We start from the raw sequence: 27,833 nt of genomic DNA on the forward strand, positions 1-27,833 counted from the left end.
AATTAATGGCCTAGAGAGCTAGAAGTATTAAAAAAAATAGAATGAACCAATACATATTATGTGGCATTGGGTCATGTGATGACCACAGAGGCCTTCTTCTGGTGTTACCGACCATAGATATGTATACGTATACATATCTATGTTCCCGTTTTTTGGAAAGATGTGTAGCCTACAACGTGACGTAAGAACTCGTGCGTAAGTTACTCGTTTATTCGTACGGCAGAATGGTTCCCGCTCATGTTTCCGGAGGAAAGTGATAATGCGCGGACCGGCTGCTGATAGTCAGCTGATGTGTCAGACAGAGTCCATCCCTCACGCTTTGTTTTGTTGACGTTTAATTGGAACACAAGTCTCCTAACCATTGCATGCGTTGCCAAAGGAAGATTAACTCGTTATTCTGGGACATCTCCCTCTTTTTAGTATTTGGCAACAGTGTCTTAAGTGGAAGCGAAAAAGATGAATCGATTGACGCCGAGATGCGCTTACAATCTGTTTACGTTTTCATCGCTAGTGTTTTTTCTTCTGATATTATATGCCCAAACATCAGAAGCGAAGGTACATTGGGACATGTATCACTCTATTTTAATACAGTAACGAAATGCTTATTGACGTTGTTAGCATATTGTTTTGTTGGCAGTGCTAACTAGCCGTTAGCATGTTGCAATGTGTCTGTAAATTAAAAGCGTGACGTTAATACATTCGTAAATCAATACATTTCTGATCGCAAAGCATGTAAAATGTTTTATAAACTGACAGAAGTTTGGTAGTATGGTCATTGGTTTTATGTCATTCCTTGGCGTAAATTAATAAGCTTGTGTATCTGTGGTGAATTTTTTCAGAATTCAGAAGACATCAGGTGCAAATGCATCTGTCCACCCTATAAGGAAATTGATGGACAGATCTATAATCAAAACGTCTCCTTGAAGGACTGGTAAATGATTTACTAGGTTTAATTCGAGACTACAATACAATCTGCAATGATCCAACCTTATGACACTAGTCACTGATCCATGCCTCAAATATTATCATTTGCACAGCAATTGCCTTCATGTGGTGGAGCCGATGCCTGTTGAAGGCAAGGATGTGGAGGCATACTGTTTACGTTGTGAATGCAAATATGAAGAAAGGAGCTCTGGAACCATCAAAGTAAATTCAATATCTCTATTTGATAGATAAAACATATTATATGCAAACTTAAAATAGGTTTAAATATTAGCAAAATAATCATTTTCCACTTTTTTTTTTTAAAGGTCACTATTATAATATATCTGTCTATTCTGGGCCTTCTGCTGTTGTATATGGTCTATCTGACCCTGTTGGAGCCTATTTTGAAGAGGAGGCTGTTTGGCCATTCACAGCTCATTCAGAGTGACGACGATGTTGGGGTAAGTGTTTTGTTACATCTTCATAGATACAAGATTCAGTTTAAGTTTTAAAAGCTGGTAGTTTGGATGAAAAGCCTGTTGTATTGGATGAGTAGAACAGAATAGATTTTGTGTTTTTAATTATATTCATATAGTATAAAGTAGAACTAGTTTGATAACCTTACACTCTTTTCTTACAGGACCAACAGCCCTTCGCCAATGCCCATGATGTGCTTTCCCGTTCTCGCTCTCGCTCCAACATGCTCAACAAAGTGGAGCACGCTCAGCAGCGCTGGAGGAGGCAGGTCCAAGAACAGCGCAAGTCTGTCTTTGACCGCCACGTGGTTCTCAGCTAAAAGCATTCACAATCTGGACTGTTATATGTGGGTTCTGGTATTGTGCTGAAAGCTGGGTCTTCTCCATGATGTCTGAGCAACCCCCAGTGACCCTAGTGTCTACATCTCTTTTTGGTGTGTAGGTTTGTTGTCTTGACGAATGCATTCGACAAAACCTTGTTTATTAGTCTTGCTTGTTATACAGACTGTTTGCATTAATTATCACTGTTCCTGCATTTGGAAATCAAGCACTCAGAAATTAGCAACAACAACAAAAAGTTTACTTCTACTGTGGTCCAGTCACCCCGAATGTGATGTGGGGATAGAAGTGCCAATTTCCTCATAACATTAGATGATCCATTTACTCACAAAATGTTTTTTATATAAATTCCAGAATTCATACTAAACCCAAAATATTGATATCCAGTCTTTAGTAGTTTATTGTACAGAGAAAAATCCCCCCTCTCTCGCTTTTCTCTTTCTTACCTTGCAGTTTACTGTCAACTATTATATGTAAATAATCTGTGAATGTGTTTTGTCATTGTCCCCCAATGATATGCTATTTAATGACTAACTTCCCAGTTCAGTTTTTCTCTAGCTTTGTGTAGATTCAGGTTTCTGATTCACGATGGAGTAAAAATATTCAAATTTTTGAATGGTACATTTTCTTTGAAGATTTCAAAATTATATTCTTTGGCATTAATATGTGTGTTTGTTATATATATATATATATATATATATATATATATATATATATATATATATATATATATATATATATATATAATGTATAATAATTGAAATGTTCAGGTACATGATTTAACAGAGAGCTAATTTGACATTTTGATTTACATTACAGTTCTCTTAAAATGTGAACTATGGTTTCCTGTCTCAGTTTGTTCCTGCTGTAACACGCTGCTCAACCGAAATGACGCAGTTTCGCTTAATGGTAAGAGTATTTTTAATCCCCAGGAGGCGCTGTTTCCAAAGATGATTTTTACATTAGCACTGGGTTCGTTTATTATTAAACGTGCAGACAGTTATCTTTAGTATAAAAATGATAGTAAAAATGTCTCGAATGTAGGCTACTTTAGACCTAGGCCTATTTTTAGGAAAATTATCATATATTCACAGACTGTACATTCTGATATGCAAGTAGCCTACTCTTCCACCGCTTTTAAAATAGTAAACACAGTGAACTGGTTATATTAAACGGTTTTGCTTAAAAACTAAGCGTATTATTTTAACCGAAAGTATTTACCTCATAAACCAACTAGACAAAGTGAAATAGCTTTACACAAGGCTATGCATATCACCTTTCCCAAACCGCGGTTCTCATCATTTCCTGCGCTCCCTCCTCCTCCTCCCAGCCAAAAATACTGGGACAGATAGCCCAGCGCGCACTCCACCGAACACTAACTTATGCACACTCACAGCATGGATATGTGAAAAGGTAACCTTGGCAACCCAAGCGTCACTTTTCCAGACAAGGTAAGGAATTTCTTTATGTCCTTATATGCTCGCTGCTCCTGTGAGTGTCTTCTTTTGCAAATGGATAAAACAAATCTCCTTTGTTTTGATGACTTATGACTTATGTCATTAATGCTAAACTGATTTTAAATTCAACTTGTCTGCAGAGACAAATAAAAGCTTAATAACAAAAATATAGGGGGAGAAGTAAAATAATAATAGCATAAATTACAGAAAAGATGGCACGTTTTGAGCTGAACAATTACAATTTACAAGACGCAGGTGTGTTTTGAAGTCGTCAGAACAAAGGAAAGCAAATGTCCTAATAAGAGATAATGCAGTAATGGGCTACACACGCTTATGAGAGAACATCTAATCAGAATAAATGTTTCATCATGTGCATTGGAGAGTCATAATAACTCCTATGTGGTGTTTTACTTTGAACCAGAAACAAGGAGGCGCTCTTAAACCTTCTAAAATCACCAAGAAAACTAATAGACTCTTCTGAATCGCTGTTTTCACAATTTTCATTATGATAATATATATATATATGTCCCCCCAATAATTAATTATTTTGTGCTCAGTTGTTGAGTTTTGCTATTCTAGTAATATTTTTGTTGATTCCAAATTCAGTCTGACCTCAGGCTAACAGCAACAGTTGACTGTTTTTACACTTAAATAACACTCTCGTCTTTCCCCCAGGGTCACAGTGTGGGAAATGATTAAGGCACAAACCACATTTCTCTCTCTTTTTCTGTGTCCCTGCCTCCCTCAAGGCTGTCTGTGACGGTCCTTTCCCTTTGGCTTATCATGGTTTCTTGACAGATCTATCTTGAATGTTTCTTTTTGGCATGTCCTTGTTGAAAATGTAATTCCTGTCATTGCAACATTGCAAGAAACTCTGAAAACAATGGTTTATAGTGGTTAAAACGTACATATTGAAATATTTTGTCAGACATGTTATGTTTAAGTGTTATCTCAAGCAAAATAACAATAAATAATAAGCTAAATTATAATATATAAAAAATAATTATACATTTTAGCATATGCTTGGATGCAATTTAAGGTTAACATTAATTAAATGTTGACAGTTTAAATTTAATTGCTTGTACTTGAGTTCATGAAATTACCAGATGTTTTTAAAATCACCCACGTGATGAAAGAAAAAACATAAGAATAAATATAAAGTTAAACTTTTTTGTATATATATTACATGGGGGACTAATGTCTCCCATCATAGAATGCCCAATAACACAAAACAAATTTAACATATTTTGAGCATTGCCGTTATTCGGGTAAATTAAACACTGAATACTGTGCTTTGTATTTTCAAATGCCTGAACAGAATGATTGTGACAGGAATATTTTGCAGTAAGGGTGTGGTGAACTTTCAGGGCTGTTGTAAATGGATACTGTTGTATTTTGGAGATTTTGTGGGTTTTGCTGAACATGACTGATAAAGCTCAACATGTGTTCAAGGAAGAGGAAACAATTTAACAGCTCTAGCATAATGTTTCATATAACTTCTTTAACAGGTGTAGATTGTACTTTTGGACTTGTAATTGACTTGCTACTGGAAATGTTAGTGTATTTGAAAATAAATACAGAGACATAAGGAAATACCTTACAGACCAAATGTATTATGTTTTCCATCATGGTAACGTAACATGTCAGTCTTATTGTATAATGGCTGAATGGTGCAAGTGCCCTGTAAATAATTTTGTGCAGTAATAATCAATTAGAATTAGTTATAATTCTGTCATAATTTGAACCAGCAGCCATATCACCCTGTAGCCCAAGACTGGTTTCCCACTGAAGCTAAGAAGGGCTGAGCCTGGTCAGTACCCGGATGGGAGACCAACTGGGAAAACTAGGTAGCTGCTGGTAGAGGTGTTAGTGAGGCCAGCAGGGGGCGCTCACCCTGTGGTCTTTGTGGGTCCTAATGCCCCAGTAAAGTGATGGGGACACTATACTGTCAAAGAGCACCGTCTTTCGGATGAGACGTTAAACCGAAGTCCCGACTCTCTGTGCTCGTTAAAAATCCCAGTCCTTCGATAAAGAATAGGGGTGTAACTGGCCAAATTTGCCCATTGGCCTCTGTCCATCATGGCCTCCTAATAATCGCCATATAATGATTGGCTTAATCAGTCTGTCTCCTCTTCACCAATCAGCTGGTGTGTGGTGAGCGTTCTGGCGCAATATGGCTGCCGTCGCATCATCCAGGTGGATGCTGCACATTAGTGGTTGATTCCCTATTCTATGTAAAGCGCTTTGAGTGCCTAGAAAAGTGTTATATAAATGTAACAAATTATTATTATTAATCATTTACTCACCCTCAAGTTGTTCCAAACTTGAATATGCATTCGGTTTGGTTGTCTGTGTTCTTCAAAATGTGTTCACAAATTCAAACAGGTTTGGTACAACTTGAGGGTCAGTAAATGATGACAGAATTTTCATTTCTGGGTGAACTATCCTTTTAAGCTAGCATACATATAACTTGTAGCAGGACTGACATGTTAAAAAAAGTTCAACGCATGTATTTTGCCAACTTCCTCTGAGAAAAAGACCAAAGGAGCATTGGGACTTCTGTATTGCATTCACAGGGATGATGGGATACCCCAGGGGGATTCATCTCAAGTATTTATCACAGTCCTCCTTAGAAGAATCAAGACTTATTGGAGGGCTGAATGAATTCTTATTATGTGCTGAACATACATTTGGAATTTGATGCTGCCTATATGGATTAAAAACAAAGACCATGTGGAGAAGTTGTGGAGTTGTTTTTTTTTTCTTAAGGCAGGTCTATCTGCTCCATTTTGCAGTTCCAACTCCTGGGACCATATCAAGAATGCATTATGTTTCGATTGGGTCAACACTTAGCAGCAGCAATGTTAAAAAAAAGGTCTGTTTGGCTTTTCGATTAGTCCCTATCTAGCAAACATTTCCAGCCACATATTTTGGTGTCATGATCGCCGTAACAGACATCCTCTACCATGGGAGATGTTTAGTCTGGGCCTCATAGTGCTCTTGACATGCGCTGCTCAAAATCAGGATGCAAGGTTAAATATAGTGAATGCCCGCTTGAAACGTGAGAGTATACATGACAAGCTAGGATATGACCTTAGCAAATAAATAGTATACCAAATTACATCTGTCTGATTCATAACAATACGATTTTGCAGTAGAAACACTATTTTCAGCAGGTTAGTCTCTCAAGGTTTTGCAACAAAAAATCCCTATTGAGTCTGGTCCAATTCAGTATTTAGACTGACCCAACACTAGAATTGTTTCCCTCTCAAAACACCTGGAATGAATGACTGTTCTTGGAAATGAATGAAGTGATGATCTGTCCCTGAGCTATTATATCAGCAATTTAATACAGATTTGAGGAAAAACTCCCACAGTATGTTCCAACAACAGAAACCAAATTTCTGATGAGGTATTGGTACAATTTGAAAGGGTTCCAGAGAAAGTTGTCAACATACAGCTTTTGTCAACCACAGATCCCTGCTTCTTATTGCGGTTGCTTATTTGGCTTACATGTGATTGCATACCAGAGTTTAGACAGCTGTTTGCAATGTGTTATGCTTGTCCTCTGCTGCTGAGAAACTGAAGATGTCTGGAACATATAGATAATAGTAAATCATGGATGACTCCACAGAATTTGTGTTTAAAGCTTTTCATTCAAAAGGCACTTATTTTACAATGCTCCCAACTAAAACTGCTCTAAGTAATCATTAAAAATGAAAATCCATAGCAACAAGAAAATATACATTTCATAATCAATAAATGTTGCTAACTTTGGTAAGAATTTTTCACATCATCTTTTCTTAGGGTGAGCCTGTGGATTTGCCCATCATGAAACTGGGCCCCGCTGGTGTACACAATGTCATAATATTAAATCATCCATACAACCATTGCAAACATGTGACGCTTGATGGGCACTGCTTGAAATTTTAACTATGGACATAACTGTGTGTGCAAATATTTATTTAGTGCAAAAAAAAAAAAAAGAGAGAAGCATATGTGTAGAAGTAAAATCATCATGAAAAAAAATAATTCAGCATCATGGGGGAAACATGAATAAATAAAACTTAAAACAGTGAACTATAAAACTAAATAACTTGTATTAGGCTATTATTAAATAATTTAAAATATATAATTCTACAGCTAAAAAGCATATTATGTAGGCTAGCTATAAATGTTGCTGGTTGTGATATGATATTAAAAACTGTATTCAAGAATAACCACAAAATACGATTTTCAGTAACAGTCAGGCCTACTTATTTTTTCTTCCCGTTTGATCAAGGGTGTGGAAAATGTGGATAACAATATTGCGATAGACGCTCATTCGAGTTGCCAGCATAGAGACCAAGCGGCAACCTCCCGCAATCTCTCTTGAAGCCAATACGGAAGTAATGTAAACTGCAATTCCTTAACTGGCCGCTAGAGGCAGGCTCCAGAAGGGAGCAGAATCTCATTGAGCCCCATGTTAAAATTCTCAACTTTACAAAGTTTACAGCAGAATAAAAACTTTTTACAGCCTGGTACAAATTGTGGTTTTCGCCTATATGCAATGCCCAGCTCGTCCCTACTTTAAGCTTCAGAACGGCTTATCGGAATCCTATGGGTGACGTCACGGACACTACGTCCATATTTTTTTACAGTCTATGATAGAGACAAAGCGGCACGCGTCATAATCTAAAAGCCACGCCCACCCGGGGGGGAGAACAAACCAACCGTCTCCATTGACTTTCTTTGCAGGAAGCGACCTCAAAAACAAACTAAAAATCCCAGAACCAAAAACCCAGAAATGTTTATAAGCTGTTGACCCAAAAAAGGAATGTTTAGGGACACAAAAGTGGATACAGGCACTTGACTCGGAGCGCGACTTGTTATATTACACTGAGAGCTACGCCCACTGGAGGAGAAAGTAATCAGAGACAGGAAATATAATATATAAAACTGACATTTGGATATTTGACAACATGTTTACTGCACAAGACATAATACTCAGACATACTGAGTGTCAGGATCCCAAAAATTGACCCATTCATCCCGCTGAAGCTCATGAAAACCCAAAAATTCCTATCTCAAAAAATTAGCATATTTCATCCGACCAATAAAAGAAAAGTGTTTCTGATACAAAAAAAGTCAACCTTCAAATAATTATGTTCAGTTATGCACTCAAAACTTGGTCGAGAATCCTTTTGCAGAAATGACTGCTTCAATGCGGCGTGGCATGGAGGCGATCAGCCTGTGCCACTGCTGAGGTGTAATGGAGGCCCGGGATGCGTCGATAGCGGCCTTAAGCTCATCTTAAGCTCTGGCACCTTGATTTCCGAATGACATGCAAAATTTGCTTTCATCCGAAAAAAGTACTTTGGACCACTGAGCACCAGTCCAGTGCTGCTTCTCTGTAGCCAAAAGTGGCTTGACCTGGGGAATGTGGCACCTGTAGCCCATTTCCTGCACACGCCTGTGCACGGCTCTGGATGTTTCTACTCCAGACTCAGTCCACTGCTTCCGCAGGTCCCCCAAGGTCTGGAATCGGTCCTTCTCCACAATCTTCTTCAGGGTTCGGTCACCTCTTCTCCTTGTGCAGTGTTTTTTGCCACACTTTTTCCTTCCCACAGACTTCCCACTGAGGTGCCTTGATACAGCACTCTGGGAACAGCCTATTCGTTCAGAAAGTTCTTTCTGTGTCTTACCCTCTCGCTTGAGGGTGTCAATGATGGCCTTCTGGACAGCAGTCAGGTAGGCAGTCTTACCCATGATTGCGGTTTTGAGTAATGAACCAGGCTGGGAGTTTTTAAAAGCCTTAGGAATCTTTTGCAGGTTTTTAGAGTTAATTAGTTGATTCAGATGATTAGGTTAATAGTTTGTTTAGCGAACCTTTTCATGATATGCTAATTGTTTGAGATTTTGGGATTTTCATGAGCTGTATGCCAAAATCATCAGTATTAAAACAATAAAAGACCTGAAATATTTCAGTTGGTGTGCAATGAATCTAAAATATATGAAAGTTTAATTTTTATCATTACACATTATGGAAAATAATGAACTTTTATCACATATGCTAATTTTTTGAGAAGGACCTGTATTGCCTGTATGCACTTTTTTTCTCCTTAAACACTCGTTTTTTGGGATGACAGCTTATAAAAACTTAGCTATGTGCTTTCTAGCTAGTTTGCTGTACACCTTGTCACATATCAGCTTTTAGACAATGTTCTGTTTCTTGTTATAAATAAGAAAAGACGAGGTGACGGCTTCACGCAATGCAAAGTCTAGCTATATATAATGTTGTGGGTCTTTCCATTAATTGGTTACACACTAGAATAAATAGGTTAGTTAACATACACTATGTCAGTGTATGATTATATTTCATCTACTTTAAGTATAAGTTAATGCTATGTGATCCAGCTGAAGTAGGCTAACTTACTTCGAAGTACCATGTGGGACCGTTTTGTGCGATGAGCTTTTCATGTTCAAATAAGGAGCTATTCTTGGCTGTTTTTTCCCCCGGAGAAGGGTGAAGGAACCATCCGGCAAAATATGTGTGAAATGTATTTATTTTACCCTCGCTTAATTTGCCATTGCAGCGTGTAAAGTTCAGATCCATGTGGCTCATGAGACAGTTTAGTTTCGTGTGGGAGGCTTGGAGCGCGAGAACCTGGAGAGGCGAGTGGGGGGGCAAAACAATCCGTCTCCATGACAACTAGCTCAGCCTTCTGCCAAGAGAGAGTTCTCAAGTAGGGAGGGATTTACCCCGCTTGAAGGACATGCCTGGAAGTTTAGGGAAAAGTTCCAGGTATTACCGGCAAATCGATGAGTTTTTGCAATCGCTACGAGTGTTTTGTGGGACGCTGAACAAAATGGCACTATCAGAGGGACATTTCGTTCAGGTAAAACTTTTATTTCATTCTAGCGGGGTTACATTCTATGAAAATGAGCACAGTCAAACGCAAACAAAGGCTGTATGTCAAAACCTAATGCGCCTCCTTTATAGAAAGCATTTTGAGCATCATTGGAGCAAAAGGTTACGCGCGTGAAACCTCAAAATGCTCAAAACACGATTCCCATAAATGCTACTTTAGTAAAGTAGTTCACTTAGTTTCACAGCCAAAGTAAATAGTAATGTTTCAAATGCAATAGGGGGTCAAAAGATTACTTTTTTGTAAAAATGTGTTTAAAACTGTATTACTTCAAATGCCTTATTTGGTCATTTCCCTACTTATATGAATGTCGGTCGTTTACGCAAACGTTTTTGTTTTTTAAGGAATAGTTTAGTGTTCCAAGGTCAAGGCTAGTTTATAAATGTGTTAGAGCACAAAAAGATGTGTTTAGTGGTGAAAATATTGTTGAGTATACAGTTGAACTAGCATGGTCAAGGTCATGGGTTCGATTTAATCAGGTCATTGATTAAAAACAATGTATACCTTGAATGCAATCTAAATCATCAACAAAAAAAAACAACAACAACAACATAAACTAAAAAAAGCATGTTCTAAATGCTTAAGTGTAAATATTTAGTGAGAGAGCAATGGCAGCAAACAATCTCTTCCTTGATGGCACATTTCATTTATTTCCACTAAAACCATGCACTCATTTTAGCACACCCACAGACATGTACACATGAATGTTACATGATCACTGTAGATCACAAGTATATAGTGCCCCCTGCTTTCAGCTTTGGCTGTTACTGCAGCTGCAAGCCCTTTTTTCCTGAACTTTCTAAACAGACTGTCTATTGTGCTATTGGAACAATGACCCTTCCTTCTCATTGGTCTGGATTGTCAGCTCAACCATGGGAGCTGCTCTGTTCTCTGTCCAGTGCTTGCGCAATATGGATAAGGGTGGGATGTCACTAAACCTTAAACAAAATGCACAGCCCTGACGTCATAATGTGTAACAAGCCTTTTCATATTTTTAAGCTGTAGTTGATCCATAGCTTGTCATTCCAATGTGAATGTAATTTCGTCCACTAACTGTCAGATGTAATAACAGTGATGCAAGTGCTCTTATTTACACTGGATATCATGCGCCAAATCGCAGTATGTAGTGCAATTGTGTGTTCATGCATTTTCTTCTTGTCTATCGAAATGCAGAGCTGTTTTACTTATGCACTTTATTATATAATTTAGTTGTTATAGTTAATAGTAATTGTTACTTTGCAATCACATTTTTTCTAAGGATGTACATGAAAGTGATTCATCAATGAGAGCAAGCATGACTGTTACAAAAGAACAACTTAAATGCACTACTACATTGTGGTACATTGAATGGGCATCATTGCCTTTAAAGGGCTGTTCATTGTGATTTTTGTTTTGAAGCACCTGTAATTTTCAGACACTTTAAAAAGGCAACAAGTTTGGACTTGCATCAATAGTTGGATGGCTGACCTTCAGATGTGCTTCAAAATGTGTCCTATTTACTATCATCCCTTGTCTAGGGTATAATTTTATTATAGCTGTCCTTGAATAACTTTTCTAGTCTAAGTTTGGGTGTCATAACAAGGAACTTACTGTAATTTTGTGTGTCATTGGTATTACACAGAGGCAGCACCTGCCACCTGTCAGTCTGACAAGGCTAGGTTGTGATTATACAAGGTTTACATGACTCAGTTGTAATTCTTATGGGAGAGAAGGTAGCTTTTTGTCCTGTTGTAACATCCTCCATGCAGGTCTCTGAGATACATCTCTGTAAGCTATCAAACACAATAGACTATGATGCATGTCTGATGCATCAGTGGATACGTCTGGTTTCCTTATATTAGTCAAATGGCTTTCTATGCAGTTAAAGGCATAGTATGTACGTTTCTCCGTTAGAGGACACTTATTTAAAAACATGAGCGTGTAGCTTGATTCAGTGAATGAGCGTGGAATCATGGGAGTTGTCGTCTTCACCTTCACAGCTGATGGAAAGCAATCCAAAGTTTTATTACATTGCTGTTTCTATTGTGATATTATGATGTAGTTGTCCACTGCCGCTTCTTTAGTTACGTTCATGTCTGTTACAATTAAAATTACGTTTAACGTTTTGCGGTTCCTCCTTAGACCTTGAGCTTGTTTACATTTACGTTTGAGGCACTTAAATTCACTTTATTTTATCTCATTCTAATGAAATAGCCAAAAGTGCTGAACTACAACTCATACAGGTGATTTCATCTGACAACACCGGAAAAATAAAGTAACGCTGCATTTACACAGGGCGTGGCTGAAGCTTCGTGCTGATGCAACCATCATAGTGAAAACAGCCAATCACACATCTGATCTAGGGTTGCATGAACACAATTGGCTAGCTTCTGCTCTTGGGTATTTGCATACGGCGATCTGATTGGGTGATGCCTGCGTTGGCTCTTGAAAAGTTGAGAAATCTTCAACCTCTGCCGCCTGTAACGCAAGTGAAGCGACGTGACGGAACCCACAATTCAGTTCAGCAACGCATGCCGTCATCCATTCAAAGTAAACGAGAAGCGTTAATGGCGATACCCCATGTGAATTCAGCGTTATATGATTGACTGTTGTCACTAGGGCTGCACGATTTGGGGAAAGTATATAATTGCGATTATTCTGGTTAAAATTGCGATTGCGATTTAAAATGCGATTATTTTTATTTTTTATTTTTTTACACAAATGAAGTGTGTATAACATTTTGTGTTTATATAGGCCTGTTAATATGACTAATAATTATTATTATTACTGCTAAAAATATTTAAAAAAATAAGAAATATTACCATTACAATAACATTTTCATAATTTATATATATATATATATATATATATATATATATATATATATATATATATATATATATATATATATATATATATTTGTAATAAAATAAAATGAAATAAAATATGTTGTTTATCTGTGATATCAATTTCAATGTCTATGTCTTTAATATTAAATATTAACCTCTTGCCATCCACTGTGGGGGAAAAAACTCCTGTACATTGAAGAAAAACATGGATTGTCCTATACATGTATTATTTTTTAAGTTTGTTAAGTATTATTTTTCTTATTTATAATTTATTACCCAAAGTTTAATTCATACTGAAAGCCAGAGGGTGCCCTTGAGCGGAAAAGCCAGATTTGCCTCAGAGAAGTAATATGATGACGTTCATTTTTTTAGGAAAACCCCTTATGTGAAGTTCAAGCCGTCTAGGGTATTTTCATAATAATAAAGTATAATGCAGTGCTGATTGATATAGGCTTCATCACTGTATAGAATACTATAAAATAATGCATCGTCTGCCTCACTCTGTGATGAGAAGCCACATCAGCTCACAAACACTCGACTGACGATATGAAGTGAGGTAAAACATGTTATTAAACGTTGTCTTTTGTTGCACAGGTTAATGAACGCTTCACTAGTTTGTGAAGATGTTTAACGCCTGTTGTTTTTTCAAACGCACATTATAAGCGACTCAAACTCGCAGTCTTTCGGACGGAGCAGTGTTTACTCCTGATCACAGAGCCGCTCTCCGCTTACAATGCGCCATTTATTTATTTTATTAAAATCGCAGCCTTTAAGCTTTCATAATCGCACATCATACAAATCGCGATTGTGGTTCGATTTCGATTAATCGTGCAGCCCTAGTTGTCACTATGACTGTCGCGTCAGCAACAAACTTCAGACACGCCCTCTGTCAACAGTTGGCATTGACACTCCGTGGGAATGCAGTGAACATTACTCTTGTGCATTTGCTATGTGCACACGGCAGTACGCTAGATCAGTATTTAAATAGCTAATTAATAAAAGTGGAATGTCTTGTGTTGCTAAATGGCACACAGTTAAATATATATCTTAAATATATTGTATGGTAATAATTCATTTTCTGTCGATAAAGGTATCCAGGTGCTCACCTGTCTTTTGAATCAAATAAAATGGTATAAAAGTGAAAATTGAACCGTACCAGTAGAAACAGAAATTGAGGCTAACACTGATATGACGTTATTGATAGGCAATGCAATGGCATGACATTGGTTAAAAAATGACAAATTCCTCTGGATTTAAACATTGTTGGAAACATTTGGGATGATGGTACAAGTCCATTAAATATATAACTGAGCTAGTGATTTTTGGATATTTTAGTGAAAAAAAATCTTACATATTGTGCATTTAATGTGTCCTTGCTGAATGAAATATTAAGTATTTCTGACTTATTAACTTTTTTGAAAATGTTTTATTAACATTTTGAATATATAGTATTTAATCAAAGATTTTGTCGTTACTTACATTCATTGTTACTTTGCTCCAGTGGTTGACCAATATATTATTATAGAATATTTCTCCCTCTGTGTTTAGTGTGAGTACAGATTTTAAAAAATTGTTTTTCTTCTTTTTTTTCCAAATATATATGATTACTCAATGCACACAAACTTACCAGGTTACCAAATGTCTTGTTAGTCACAGTGTTTACCTCTGTTTTATTAATATATTTGAAAAATTTCTTTATTTGTTAAAAATACTGTAAAATAATTACAGAATCAAGAATTTCCCACGTAAATTATTTCTTGTAAAGTTTCAAATTGATTAAATAATAAGTAAAAAAATATATCAGAATCAGAAAGAGCTTTAAATCCAGGTTTACACATACAATGAATGTGTTTTGGTGATAGAAGCTCCACAGCACAAACAAAATGACAGTGCCAAAAGACAGATAATAAAGAGAATAAATATAGAATAAGTAAATAGGAAATAACAATGTACAAAAAAACCAACAAAAACACAAAAATAGGCAATAGACTGCATATGTATGTGTACAAAGTCAAGGAAATGTAAAGTGTGGGTTAAAGGGATAGTTCATCTAAAAAGGAAAATTAGCGCATGATTTACTCACCTTCAAGTCATCCTGGGTGTATATGACTTTCTTCTTTTAGACGAATGAAATCTGAGTTATATAAAAAAAAATATCCTGGCTCTTCCAAGCTTTATAATGGCAGTGACTCATTGGGTAATTTTTGAAGTCCATAAAAGTGCACCTATCCATCATATAACTGCCCCACACGGCTCCGGGGGGTTCGGAGGCCTTCTGAAGCGAAGTGGCGTGTCTGTGTAAGAAAAATATCCCAATTTAACACTTTATAGACGAAAATAACTAGCTTTTGCCGGTCAGTAGTACGCAGGTCAACTTACGGCGAAAGAGGTACAGGAGCATCACAAGCTTTGTCACCTGTAGTAGTGCATAGTGCTGGGCAACAAACTCAATGTTGATAAACCGCCATTTCTCCTTAAAAATTCTCATTTTAGACTTCCATTTCATGACCAGTGTTTTGTTTTGCGCTATCATCTGTACTTCTGTGTTCGTCAATATGCATGCATCAAGGGTCAAGTGTTACTCTTTCACTGTAAGTCGACTTGCGTAACGCTGACTGTTGTAAGCTACTTTTTTTAGTCAATAAAGTTTTAAATATGGATATTTTTCATACACAAACGCACCACTTCACTTCAGAAGGCCTTTATTAACCCCCCAGAGCCGTGTGGAGCAGTTATATGATGGATAGATGCACTTTTATGGACTTGAAAAATGACCCAACAATTCATTGCCATTATAAAGCTAGTAAGAGCCAAGACATTTTTAATATAACTCAGATTTTACCTGAGGGTGAGTAAATCATGGTCTAATTTTCAGGTTTGGGTGAACTAACCCTTTAAATAAATAAATGTTTAAAAATGTTGTGTATTGCACATTTTATTGCCAAGGGCATTAACTGTTTGTGTGATGGATTGCCTGAGGGAAGAAACTATGTTCCTATGCCTGGCCGTTGTGATACACATTATACATATACATTTTATATGCTTTATTTTGGCCTTCAGCCACCCTGCTCTCTAAGATATAGGCATCGGCATTGTCCATAAAAAAAATCGATATTGGTTGACAGCTAGTTTCAACTTTAAGGTACATGTTTACCTTGTTACTTTTGTTTTTTGACTGGTCATATAAACAGAGAGTAACTCTGGCTACAATGTTGTTCCATGAGACACATTCATTTGCATGCAACGCTTATAGTGAACCTTTAAGTCTGTTTCTTACACAAAGTTATGATATGGCTTGAAATATAGTACTAGAGTCATGTAGACTAATATAATGCTACTTTTGTATTTGTTTGTCTTGTTATTTTGTAGTTTTTGGAGCTTGACATGTAACTATGAATCATACTATATAAGTAAGATCTGCACAAGATCTTTCCAAAAATGTGTGATGCACAAAAAAAAAAAAAAAAAATCTATGACTGGGATTTCATAGGACCTCTATAAGTTTTAAGGCTCAGTGTGAGCAACTGTTCTGTCTTCAGTCTGCCTGATAAAGGACACAATTGTAAATACTGATAAGAAGAGTGTACTGAATTGTTTAAGGAAAACGCTTTGTGTCTTTTGAACTGAATGCACTCATGTTTCCACATGTTTCTATTTTTAGTGTTCGTATAGTAGATAGAAGGCTATTAGGACAAATATGGTTGTGTTTTGATTGAAAGTCATAAAGGAATTGAAGAAACCTAACAATTGATATGTTTAAGAAACACTGCTGTAAAAGCCATCAATTACAAATGAGCACTGAAATCAAATTAGCCACTAATTTCTAGTTTCCCGCATGTCATTTTGTGAGCAGCATTCCGCAGTTTCCTCATTGTGTGAATCTCTCCTTTTGCTAGTGACTTGGAAAACAAAAAGAACCATAAACAGCTGAAAGTCAGGGAAGACAGAGACTGAAAAGGGCTTAAAAATTGGTTCCATCTGGCCTGTCCAGTCAGCACTATGGGAGCAAGGAATCGTGGGTATTGTGTGGGGAGCGTGCAGCTGCTGCGATCTGTGACAGGCCAAGTTCCATAGTTCATGAAAAGCTCAGAAGGAAAGACGTTTAAGCAGCTCGACAGGGTACAACTATTCCCTCCACCCCACAGCCCCCAACCTGGATATAAACCCTCGTCATTATTCACAGGCTCTGCGGACTTGGGATTGAAACTGAGTGAAAGGGAAACAAAAGACGCCCCTTCTTATGCTCTGCCTCTTCCTTTTTCCCTGTCAGACGTTTCAGGGAAATTTTAATTAGCAGCGCCAGAGGGATTCGTCCAGGTGGGAGCGTGTTTAAAAACTCCTCACGATACCACAGACGCATTGATCATCTTTTCTTGCCTCAATCTAAACACAACGTGCTTGGCTGATAACAGCAGCATTAACGTACCTCGTGCAGTATATAAATCTCAGCGAGAGCCCTGATGAGGACCATATGACGGTGCGAGCTAAGAGTCTGGAAGGGGGGTCCCTCTTTCCTCTGGTATTTATGCTGTAATCTAACCCCCATTCTCACACAGTCATGTCTGATTTGGTAATAACAACATAGACTTGGATTTTACAGGCTACGAGGAAAGAACGGAGAAAGAATAATCGTCTCTGGTGCAAAATGGTCTCTGGTGAATGCATAACCCTGTTCATTGCCTCTTAAGGGTTTTGAAGTGTAGGAGCAGTTGAGAGTTTGCAGTGGTTTGCTTTGCACTCTGCTGCTTGTTTTAAAGATGTTAAAACCGCAGTGGCTGATGAGCAGGGACCGTTATGGCAAATGTAGGATAATCTGGGACACCTTAGATTCTGATCACAGTAAATTGGAGAATTTGAGTGCGCAAAAACTCCCAGAAGACACTAATCCACCTGACAGGAAAATAGAATTAAAACGCAGGTATTTTTTTGGAAGTTTTTCATCTCTTGTGCACAATTATTTTGACTGCACGCAACTTCTGCTATTCAGAGTTGTTTCATTTTACAACGGAAATAAATATATTTATGGTCTATGATCAGCAAACGGCGTAAAGCTTCAACCACAATTCTATGCGATGGCTCAGCTGAGTAACTAAAAATCTACCTTGTCCGTGGTGCCATGTTTATTGACATTAAATGAATCTCTCCCTATCAGTTGAAGAATTCCTCCTCTTTCAGAAACTTTGATGTGTTGAATGTGTGCTTTGACGGATGGGGCAAATATTAGTGCATTCCTTTGAATAGAGTACCGCTCCGTTAGCCAACTGTCCTGTCGTCGCTGACAAGACCATGGCCCGACGGTCTCGTCTTGAACCCTGAACATTCCTAGCTGTGTCACTCATCTGAGGAAGCTGGTCAGATAGTGTTTGTTTGAAACACTGATAAAGGAGCTTACTTTTTAACCACACTCTGTTCAAGGACAAATCGAACAAAGATGTTCTGTCTTCTGTTGCTAAAATTGCTTATAGAGCTGTTTGGGACTGTGAAGCTGTTCAGTCATGACGTCAATTTGTAGGTCAACCCAGAAGGCTAGTTCACCAGTTCCCTTGGTAATTTCCAATGCTGTTTTAAAATAGCCTTTATTGGTTTGAGTAAAATAAGCTATATTTAAAGAAACCTTCTTAATGGATTCTACATCATAAATTGCAATATTTGACATGAATACTTGCCATATACATACAGTTGAATAGTCTTTCAAATATATAATCTATTTGGTAGTGTGCGCATGAACACAGGCACTTGACACGTGCACTAAAAAATTTGCCCTTGTCTAGTGTCTCCGTTATTTCTTTTAAGAAGTTGACAGTGGTTAAAATTAGGGCTGTGCGATATTGAGGAAAAATGCGATATGCGATATCTTGTTAAATAATGCTATTCGATATGCGATACGATATTGTAATTAGTGTGTAAAATCTATTTAAATTACATTAAAAAAAATATTTAAAAACTGAGAATGAAACCCGTTTCACATTGTTTCTGGGAAAAGAAAGCATTGCTTCAACTTCTGAAAGTGACCAGCTCAGTTGTAGGAAAAATTTGTGTGACAAATTGTTCACGTTTCGGTGTGTTTCAGACAGCGCGAGACTGCAAATGATAGTTTTTCGCAAATTATTGCGTTTAATAACTCTTTTTAACGTCAATCAAGTCACATAAGTTACAGTAATGTGCCCAGTCTATTGTTGAAGTAGCCTATTAAAATCATTCAGATATTATTATCGAAATATCGCAAATGTACATTTCGCTATATGCATATCTCAATGACTCGCCATTGAGATATGCATATTGCGAAATGTACATTTGCGATATTTCGATAATTTCGATATATTGCATAGCCCTAGTTAAAATGATAATCACGATTATTGTCATATAAGGATTTTCTTGTGACATTTAATCAGAATTTTGGCACTTTCATGTAAGCACACATTAAAGGGGTTAGGCAATTTTCTGAGAGGCTAGCTTGGAAAGCATAAGTTCCCACCCGCGATTCAGAGCTCCTCCAAAGCCACACGTCCTTCAAGGCATACAGCAGGGAGCAAACAAAATCGTTATGAGAGATGGCGTTAAACTATTATATCTCAAAGCACAAAACATTTAAAATAATAATGAATATAAATAACTTAAAGAATAATGACATGTACCACCTGACTGCTGCAGATTCATTTCGGCGTAGTGTTGCCATTGAGTCACGAACCGAAGCTCATTGTCTTGGAACTGTAAAAGGTGGATGCTGTTTTGGTTGCGGTGCTCTGTGACTGACGTCTGTCTAACTCTACATAGCATGAAACACACAGATTACATGTTATGAAACTATGGTATGAAAATACATACGTTGACAGGCAAGTAGGACATTTTATTTAATTGCACTCGGACCGAATGCAATGATTGGACGTACATTTTAGGGTCCTTCCACAGACGATTTAAATACATAACAAAAGCATTGTGACTGATCAGCAGGGACCATTATGTTAAATGTAGGGTGAATTAGGGTAATCTGGGACACCTTAGATCGGAGTCAAAAGTGCAAAAATTCTCAAAAGACACAAATTCCCCTGACAGGAAAATAGAATTAAAACTCGGGTCTATTTTGAAGCTTTTCATTTCATCTGCACAGTTATTTATACACTCTTTACATTATGAAAAAAGAAGCTAAAATGCTAAACCTGTGAAACTTCAAATATTAACTCCAACAATTCTAAATTATGTTAATGTTAATATTTTTCTATTAAAACTGTATTACTGTTTTTCAACACAGCATTACTTTTATCCGTATGACCATAAATTACAGAGTATTTTAATTAGTTTCTGCTGTTATAAGACATTTTTTTAGCAGGTGCCTCAAGTGCACACTTTGTAAACATTATTTCTGAATAATCATATAATGTGCTTACAGATGAGCATGACTTATCAGTTTTTTTCCTCTTTAAAAAACACAATTTTATGTGTATCATATTTTTTTAACCATGCAACAAACATTTTAATTTATCTTAAAAAAATACTTAAATTACTCTTAAAGCGGTTTAACTGATCATATTAATTGGTCAAAATTCGTACTGTCGGTTAAAGGTAGGGTAGGTAAGAATGATCTATAACACTTTTCACCAAATTTGTTGAAACTTTCTTTATATGTCAATACATAATTAAAATGTAAGGACTCTGAAAAAGAGGGTATAAAAATTGAGTGACTCGACTTTTTAATCAGCGATAAACACCACTCATTATTTTCGTTCGGGACGAAACAAGTCCTGTCTTGGGTTGCCTTGGGCAACTGTCACTCTCTCTTGCTACCATGGCTACCACCCATTTTGCAGCCACGCACCCCTAGGAAGAGCAAAAGCATTCAAAATTTACAGTGCCGGGTTTTGCAGTCAGCGAAGGGAAACAATGCAAAAAAAAAGCAAGACAGTACAAGAAAAGGCAATGCACAAAAAGTCTTTGGATAAACAAAGAAATCAAACGCGAGTAAATATCGGCGTGGCTTTCGAATGATGGTTTTTATGAAGCATGTGTCACTAGCACATGTAACTACCTAATATAGCTAACATAACATTACTTAGCATAAAGTTACAATGTTATACACTTAGCCATTAGTAGAGATGATACATACGCAATATTCTGTCCTCTGCATGCGTGTGTGTTGGGCATGCACATACAGATAGCTAAACATTTTGAAGTGATGAAGATGCCTCAATGACCACACAGATGAAGAAGTAAATTTGTATCTTTACTTGACTTAGTTGAGTGCAATCATGTTGTTTCTCTCATCTCTGTTACATTATTTTTTGTGAAACTGAAAAAGAAATACAAATATGCTTACTTAAATATAAATAAACCAATACAATGACTCATTAATACAATGTTTACATTACCATCGGTAAATTACAGTAGTCATTACGTGATCGCGTAGCAATCTTTTGAAATGTCTGAATAACGCACGTGGAACCGATAACATGCTTCTAATATATACATCATAAGATATAGACCCAAAATACATAAATTAAGAATAATAAATGAAACGTACAAGCAAAGCTTCTCCAAGGCGTTAAAGAACAACAACTGAAAACGGCTATGCACGCGATCTCTGATGTGCAGAACGGCAAATATGGCTGCAGAGTTTTCCGTGATTGTCTCTATGCAGCATAACAAATAAAGTTTTTTCAAAGGGAGGTAGATTAAATAAACCTTTGATCATGAGCGCCATCATGAATTAACTTTAGACAAGACGTAATACGCAATATGCTTAGCTCAAGTTGATCGCTGTTGTGTTGAATTTCGCAAAATTTAACTTGAGATAACAAAATGCTTGTGTAACAGCTAGTACACCGCATCCAGGAACTTTTTGATAAGTTAGCTTTAGCTACTACTTGTCAACAATGCTTTCATCATGGAAACTCTTACATGCTAAACACAGTATATGTTCTTACACGAAATTCATCTTCATCACAGTATAACTGATGTTATTGGAAAAACGTATCAATGCTACCCGTTTTTAGCTTTGCCTTATAAATATAAGTAGCTTGTTACCGAATCAAACAAAAATATATTATAAACGTTACCAGTATTGGTATTCTAGCTTATAGTGAGTACTAAAATCTTATTTGTTTATATTCATACTGATTAAGTTAGATTTTTTATTACATGTGATTCTGACATGATGTGACTACATGCACACCGCTTGTCTGAGGTAAATAATGCGTCTTCCAGCTGAGCGGCCGGTGTAGCGCGTTCATGTATTTTGGGGGCGTGGCTTTGGAAAGAGCACAGAAGGGAGAAGGTGGAGTGAATGGAAATAATGAGTTGTCTTTAAAACAGTCGTGAAAGGTCTACAGACACTCAATTTGTATACTTTATTTTTCTGAGTACTTACATTTTAATTATCACGGACATTTTCCTGGACCGTTCCCACCTGGTGGAATGACCTGCCGATCTCAATTCGTGCTGCCGAGTCTGTAGCCATTCTTAAAAAACATCTTAAGACACATCTTTTCCATTTGCACTTGACCAATACAGAATAGCACTTACTGATCACCACAGCAACGACCAAAAGCGTACACTCCTGGATCATATCTACGTCTCTCATACGGATTTGTTCCTTCAGGCGGGTGTGTTACATAGTTATCATAACTATCAGAATCCAGTGTTCTGTATATTGCGTACGTGAGTTTTTGTTGTAGATGGCTATTGCTGCGCGTTTAGCTAGAATACAAAACCAACCCATTGGGCCACTGAATCTGCATTAACGACAACAGCTGGGGCAACAGCCTTAGTCCTAATGGGTTGTTATCATAGCTATCAAAATCCAGTGTTCGGCACTTTGCGGACGTGAGTTTTTGTTGTAGATGTCTGTCTTTAAAAAAAAAAAAAAAAAAAAAAAAAAAAAAAAAAATTTGTTGTGTATTGTGCTAATTAATTGAGATTTCTTACAGGTCTTATAGGTTTTTGGCCTTGTCTGTTCCGTTGCTTCTATTACTCTCCCCTTTTTTGTAAGTCGCTTTGGATAAAAGCGTCTGCTAAATGATTAAATGTAAATGTAAATGTAAATTATGTATTGATAAAGAAAGTTTAAACAAATTTGGAAAAAAAGTTTTTTAATCAATTCTTATTTTATTCTACATTTAACTTTTACCTAGTTAATTTTGAGTGTTACAACTGTTGTACTAGTGGTTGACCAGTACAGTAAACTATTGAAAATGCAAATGCTCTTACAGATTTTAGGCCTTCAGACTCTACAGTGCTCTGGAAAATGTGATGTAAATGTTATTCTATCTATTGAATCTATGGCATGATTACTGACATGATAATCCAAGAACTATGATTCCAAGGATTTTATTTTCATCCAAGTCTAAATAAACATATAACATTTATTGTCTTTTACAGTATAGTCAGTATGAATTCTTAAGGTTATGTGGTTTTCTGGCCGTTTCTCAGAGAAATGGGAGCAGCTCTTGCTCTTCCTGTTGTAGATCAATATCTGAGAGAAAGAGATGATTGTAGCTCACTGAAACGGTGCCACTGTGCAGATGAAAGAGTCACATGGTTACTGAGCATATTAAACGTGAAAACTGGAGTAATGAATCATAATGATGAATGTTTAATGATGCCAGTTTTTAGTGAGCAAGCTAAAATAAATATGACCGTTGTTTCCTGTGAAATCAATATGTTGTAAAATGTATGCCGGCATTATGAGTTCATGGCTACGGTAATTACATTTAATATTTTAGTGATACATTTTTGGAACAAACCCTGCTTCTTTGCAGTCATCCATGCAGAGCAGACTGATGTGGAACAGCATCTTCAATAAGCAGATTGTCAATCACACTCAGCAGGTCTTTTTTCCCTTCCAATATTTCTTGACATAAGCAGGTTATCTCAGTCAATCTGCAAGTCATAACTCATTTTATGAGGAAATTACATTTACTTTTCTGAACTGAACAATTCTGTATCCAAAACATCTTTTTGGTTTAATTGTAATTTTAAGAACTTTTATTGTGCTTTTTGGAAGAAATTTGTAAATGAAGTCAAGCAGTCTGATAGTGATGCTTCAATAGTGGACTACTATATTTCCGTGTTCAGCATGCTTTATTTTTACAGCTGTTCACCTTTCAACAGCTTAGTAAAGGTGAAAAAAAGAGATTCCGGAAATATTGTGCCTCCCAGGTCATAGAAAAGAAAATATTTTTAGTTATGTTTGGTCATAATTTTATCTTTTGTTTGCAGCTTGAGTGATTTTTGTAAAAATAACAACAACCACATTTTGAAGTTATCAGCTGGAAACATTGTATGCTAATCACCACATAGTAAGTCAAAAGTAACCTTTGGGCAAACACAGAGAAAGTCAAATATAACTGAATTACTGAAATGATAAACTACAGAAGTCTGAATATGAGCGTTAGAGGGTCCTCCTGTTAGATTGAAAATGAAGATGCATGTTCTTTGCAGTCCTCCGAAACAGGAAATGGCTGACAGAAGGAATGCTGTCTCTCCTCTCATCTGTCTCTGTTGGGCTTTTTGTTCTGCTGCTGGTTGGCTGACTACTGCATACAACAACTTCCTGTAAACAAGCCCCCAGTGCACCCAGTTACACCCAGCCCCCTCTGTATTTGAGTGCTTGTAATATTGACCTCCTTATAAACCATAAACAGCAGTACGAGTGAATGCAAGCCAAAATGGGAGGTGTTCCTTCTCCATGTGGAAGATCATTTTTTCCCACTTGGGTCTCTGATGAGGCCCTCTAATTTGATGGGAGGAAGTGGCAAGTGGTATGCACATGGTGCTGTGGTTGTGAGGGGTGGCTAGTTAAGATGTATCTTGGTGTGAAGACAGTTTGCAGTGGTTGTGTTGGTGTGAAGAGCTTGTGATTGTGGTGAGGATTACATCTGAGATCATAGTTATGTTCAAAGGAAACTCTGGATTCAATTCAAGTTAAAATTGGCAGTAAATGGAAATTCACATCTATATCGGTCTTATTGTGCATGATTTTGTTTCAGCCATTCGTGTTTATTTTTTACTACTATATAATTCTTAATCAAATGTCATAACAACAATCTGCCTCAGTCCAATCAACAACGATTGATAGAACCAAGACATCGCCCAAAATGTATTTTTTTATTTATAAATCATCAGCGCAAAAAAAAAAATCAGATTAATCGTCAAAATAATCTACCAAATTGATTAACAAAATAATTGTTAGTTACAGCCCTAATTACCACAATAGATAATTTGTCCCTTGTTTCCTTAATTCTACGTGGCATTGATTCAACAAGGTGCTGAAAGCATTCTTTAGAAATGTTGGCCCATATTGATAGGATAGCATCTTGCAGTTGATGGAGATTTGTGGGATGCCCATCCAGGGCACGAAGCTCCCATTCCACCACATCCCAAAGATGCTCTATTGGGCTGAGATCTGGTGACTGTGGGTGCCATTTTAGTACAGTGAACACATTGTCATGTTCAATAAACCAATTTGAAATTATTCAAGCTTTGTGACATTATTCTGCTGGAAGTAGCCATCAGAGGATGGGTACATGGTGGTCATAAGGGGATGGACATGGTCAGAAACAATACTCAGGTAGGCCGTGGCATTTAAACGATGCCCAATTGGCACTAAGGGGCCTAAAGTGTGCCAAGAAAACATCCCCCACACCATTACACCACCACCACCAGCCTGCCCAGTGGTAACAAGGCATGATGGATCCATGTTCTCATTCTGTTTACGCCAAATTCTGACTCTACTATCTGAATATCTCAACATAAATTGAGACTCATCAGACCAGGCAACATTTTACCAGTCTTCAACGGTCCAATTTTGGTGAGCTAGTGCAAATTGTAGCCTCTTTTCCTATTTGTAGTGGAGATGAGAGGTACGCGGTGGGATCTTCTGCTGTTGTAGCCCAACCGCCTCAAGGTTCTGCATGTTGTGGCTTCACAAATGCTTTGCTGCATACCTCGGTTGTAACGAGTGGTTATTTCAGTCAAAGTTGCTCTTCTATCAGCTTGAATCAGTCGACCCATTCTCCTCTGACCTCTAGCATCAAAAAGGCATTTTCGCCCACAGGACTGCCGCATACTGGATGTTTTTCCCTTTTCACACCATTCTTTGTAAACCCTAGAAATGGTTGTGTGTGAGAATCCCAGTAAATGAAAGCTTTAGCATAAGTTCTGCCGGGATAGACTTAATTGTTACGTCACTTCAACTTCTATTTATCCAATCACATTCTAATACTTGGGTATAAAAGATCGGTACTTACTCATGTTTGAGTTCGCAGATGCTGACGCCCCAATTTACCGCCATCCTCCACACCACCTCCAAGTCAAATTCTTCCCTACTCCACCGCACCACCACCAGGATGGTCCCTTCCATAACTCACGGGGGGGTCGGCTGCGCCTCTGCCTTCGTTTTCAGGCAGGATATGCAGAGTCAGTACCCTCTGATTGCGAGCTACGGACGGGGCCTATGCCAAAGTACTTTATTGCTTGCTGGGTTGTTAATAAATGGATAATTGTCACAGTATTTATTCTCCCGAGTCTTTCTGGCAGAACTGAGCAGATTGTGAAATACTCAGACTGGCCTGACACCAACAACAATGACACGCTCAAAATTGCACGCTTTCCCATTCTGACATTCAGTTTGGAGTTCAGGAGATTGTCTTGACCAGGACCAAACCCCTAAATGAATTAAAGCCATGTGATTGGTTGATTAGATAATTGCATTAATGAGAAATTGAACAGGTGTTCCTAATAATCCTTTAGGTGGGTATAGGTTATGATTAGGCACTTACAATAGAAGCAATTTGAGGGCCAATTTTCGGAAGATTAAAACTCAGATAATATAATTTTATATTAAATTCCCATCATTATATAAATTTTATTAAAAAAACATTAATTCTTCTGTTAAAAACGGTGAGGTGTAAAGCTGTTTTAGGTTGTAATGTTGTCGTGCCAAGGAATATAGTATAACACAAAGGTTAAGAATTTCTTTTTGCACACTAAAATCATGTTAACACAGTTTATACACTGTGACAAAAGTGATCTGATGTTTAGTGCCTCACTATAACCTAGATTTTTGCTTTTAAAAAAGAAAGAAGATAAGGAATTTTATTGCATCATTATGCCATACGTTCTGTCGATGAGCTTGATTGTTTTTTGTCCAGAATATTGCTTTAATAGTTTTGGGAATATATAGTCAAGTGAAAAGGATCTGTTCATCCAAAACCATTTAAGGGACTTGTTGTGCAAAGCATGGCCTTTTAAATCTGATTTACTGCTCATCAAAGATTTTCAAGTCTTGTTATAGCTTCAACTGACAAAATGAAAAACCAGCCCCCTTCCCTCTGTTAACAACCAACCTGAGTCCCTGTGTGCTCAAAGCTCCCAAAACCACAACTCCCTGACCCAGCTTGTAAAACTAATATCTGTCATTAAACAGAGTTTTTTTTAGTCCTAAGGTGCAAATGTTCATGGGAAAAAGCAATCACTATTTAATGAGCCAAGAGACTAGCTCAGCTTTGTTAATCTTGGCTACTCTATTCTAACAGACGTTAATACAAACACACTCTAAACATTGCTTCATAGACTTAAGGCAATTGGCATGGCTCTCTGATACTACAAACAGATTTTTTTAGAACCTCTCTTATACTAACAGGCCATGTAAACCTGCTCTGTAATTACCTTTGGGTCTTAGTGCTGCTGTTCTCTAGACTGCATATTCAGGGGTTGTAGAAATCAGTTCACAATTTAATGTTGCTATTATTAGTGGTGCTTGAAAAGAGTCACTATTATTATTATTGCTCAAACCTGGGGGTCTGAAAGAAAGCTCTTAAAAAACCTAAAACCAATATTTGCTTTTTCATTTCTTGGGGATCTAGTTCAGGATTTTCACCTGACAGTTAAAGGAGTAGTTCACTTTAA

At 37.2% G+C, this 27,833-nt stretch overlaps 2 protein-coding genes and 1 long non-coding RNA gene across 6 annotated transcripts in view; 2 read left to right on the plus strand and 1 right to left on the minus strand.

Moving 5' to 3' along the window:
* Window positions 1-255: 255 nt before the first annotated feature.
* On the plus strand, window positions 256-2,351 carry tmem9b (TMEM9 domain family, member B). Its single transcript, XM_067442725.1, has 5 exons — window positions 256-555; window positions 840-931; window positions 1,038-1,146; window positions 1,251-1,385; window positions 1,565-2,351. Exons 1-5 carry the CDS (start codon window positions 457-459, stop codon window positions 1,718-1,720), a joined length of 591 nt encoding a protein of 196 aa, XP_067298826.1. The 5' UTR covers window positions 256-456; the 3' UTR covers window positions 1,721-2,351.
* Window positions 2,352-2,926: 575 nt separating this feature from the next.
* Window positions 2,927-27,833, plus strand: part of dennd2b (DENN domain containing 2B) — a 65,075-nt gene continuing 40,168 nt past the window's right edge. The window contains exon 1 of one of the 4 annotated variants that reach the window (XM_067442730.1): window positions 2,927-3,190. The gene's annotated coding sequence lies outside the window, so the exon portion shown is untranslated. Of the gene's footprint in view, window positions 3,191-9,900; window positions 10,075-27,833 lie in introns of those variants that run through there. The other 3 variants (XM_067442742.1, XM_067442728.1, XM_067442734.1) reach the window with 3 other exon arrangements.
* Window positions 23,296-26,460, minus strand: LOC137084756 (uncharacterized). Its single transcript, XR_010906792.1, has 3 exons — window positions 26,174-26,460; window positions 23,669-23,804; window positions 23,296-23,438 (listed from the first exon to the last, which is right to left on the minus strand). It is a non-coding gene; the product is annotated as an uncharacterized lncRNA (long non-coding RNA).

Source organism: Pseudorasbora parva, chromosome 1 (genome assembly GCF_024679245.1).
Source record: "Pseudorasbora parva isolate DD20220531a chromosome 1, ASM2467924v1, whole genome shotgun sequence".
NCBI lineage: Eukaryota > Metazoa > Chordata > Actinopteri > Cypriniformes > Gobionidae > Pseudorasbora > Pseudorasbora parva.

What these genes read in the sequence shown, in the direction of transcription:
- tmem9b (XM_067442725.1), top strand. Translation starts at nt 457, where the DNA reads ATGAATCGATTGACGCCGAGATGCGCTTACAATCTGTTTACGTTTTCA. An exon ending in CCCAAACATCAGAAGCGAAG is followed by an intron (nt 556 to 839) that starts GTACATTGGGAC and finishes GAATTTTTTCAG; the next exon opens with AATTCAGAAGACATCAGGTG. An exon ending in AACGTCTCCTTGAAGGACTG is followed by an intron (nt 932 to 1,037) that starts GTAAATGATTTA and finishes TCATTTGCACAG; the next exon opens with CAATTGCCTTCATGTGGTGG.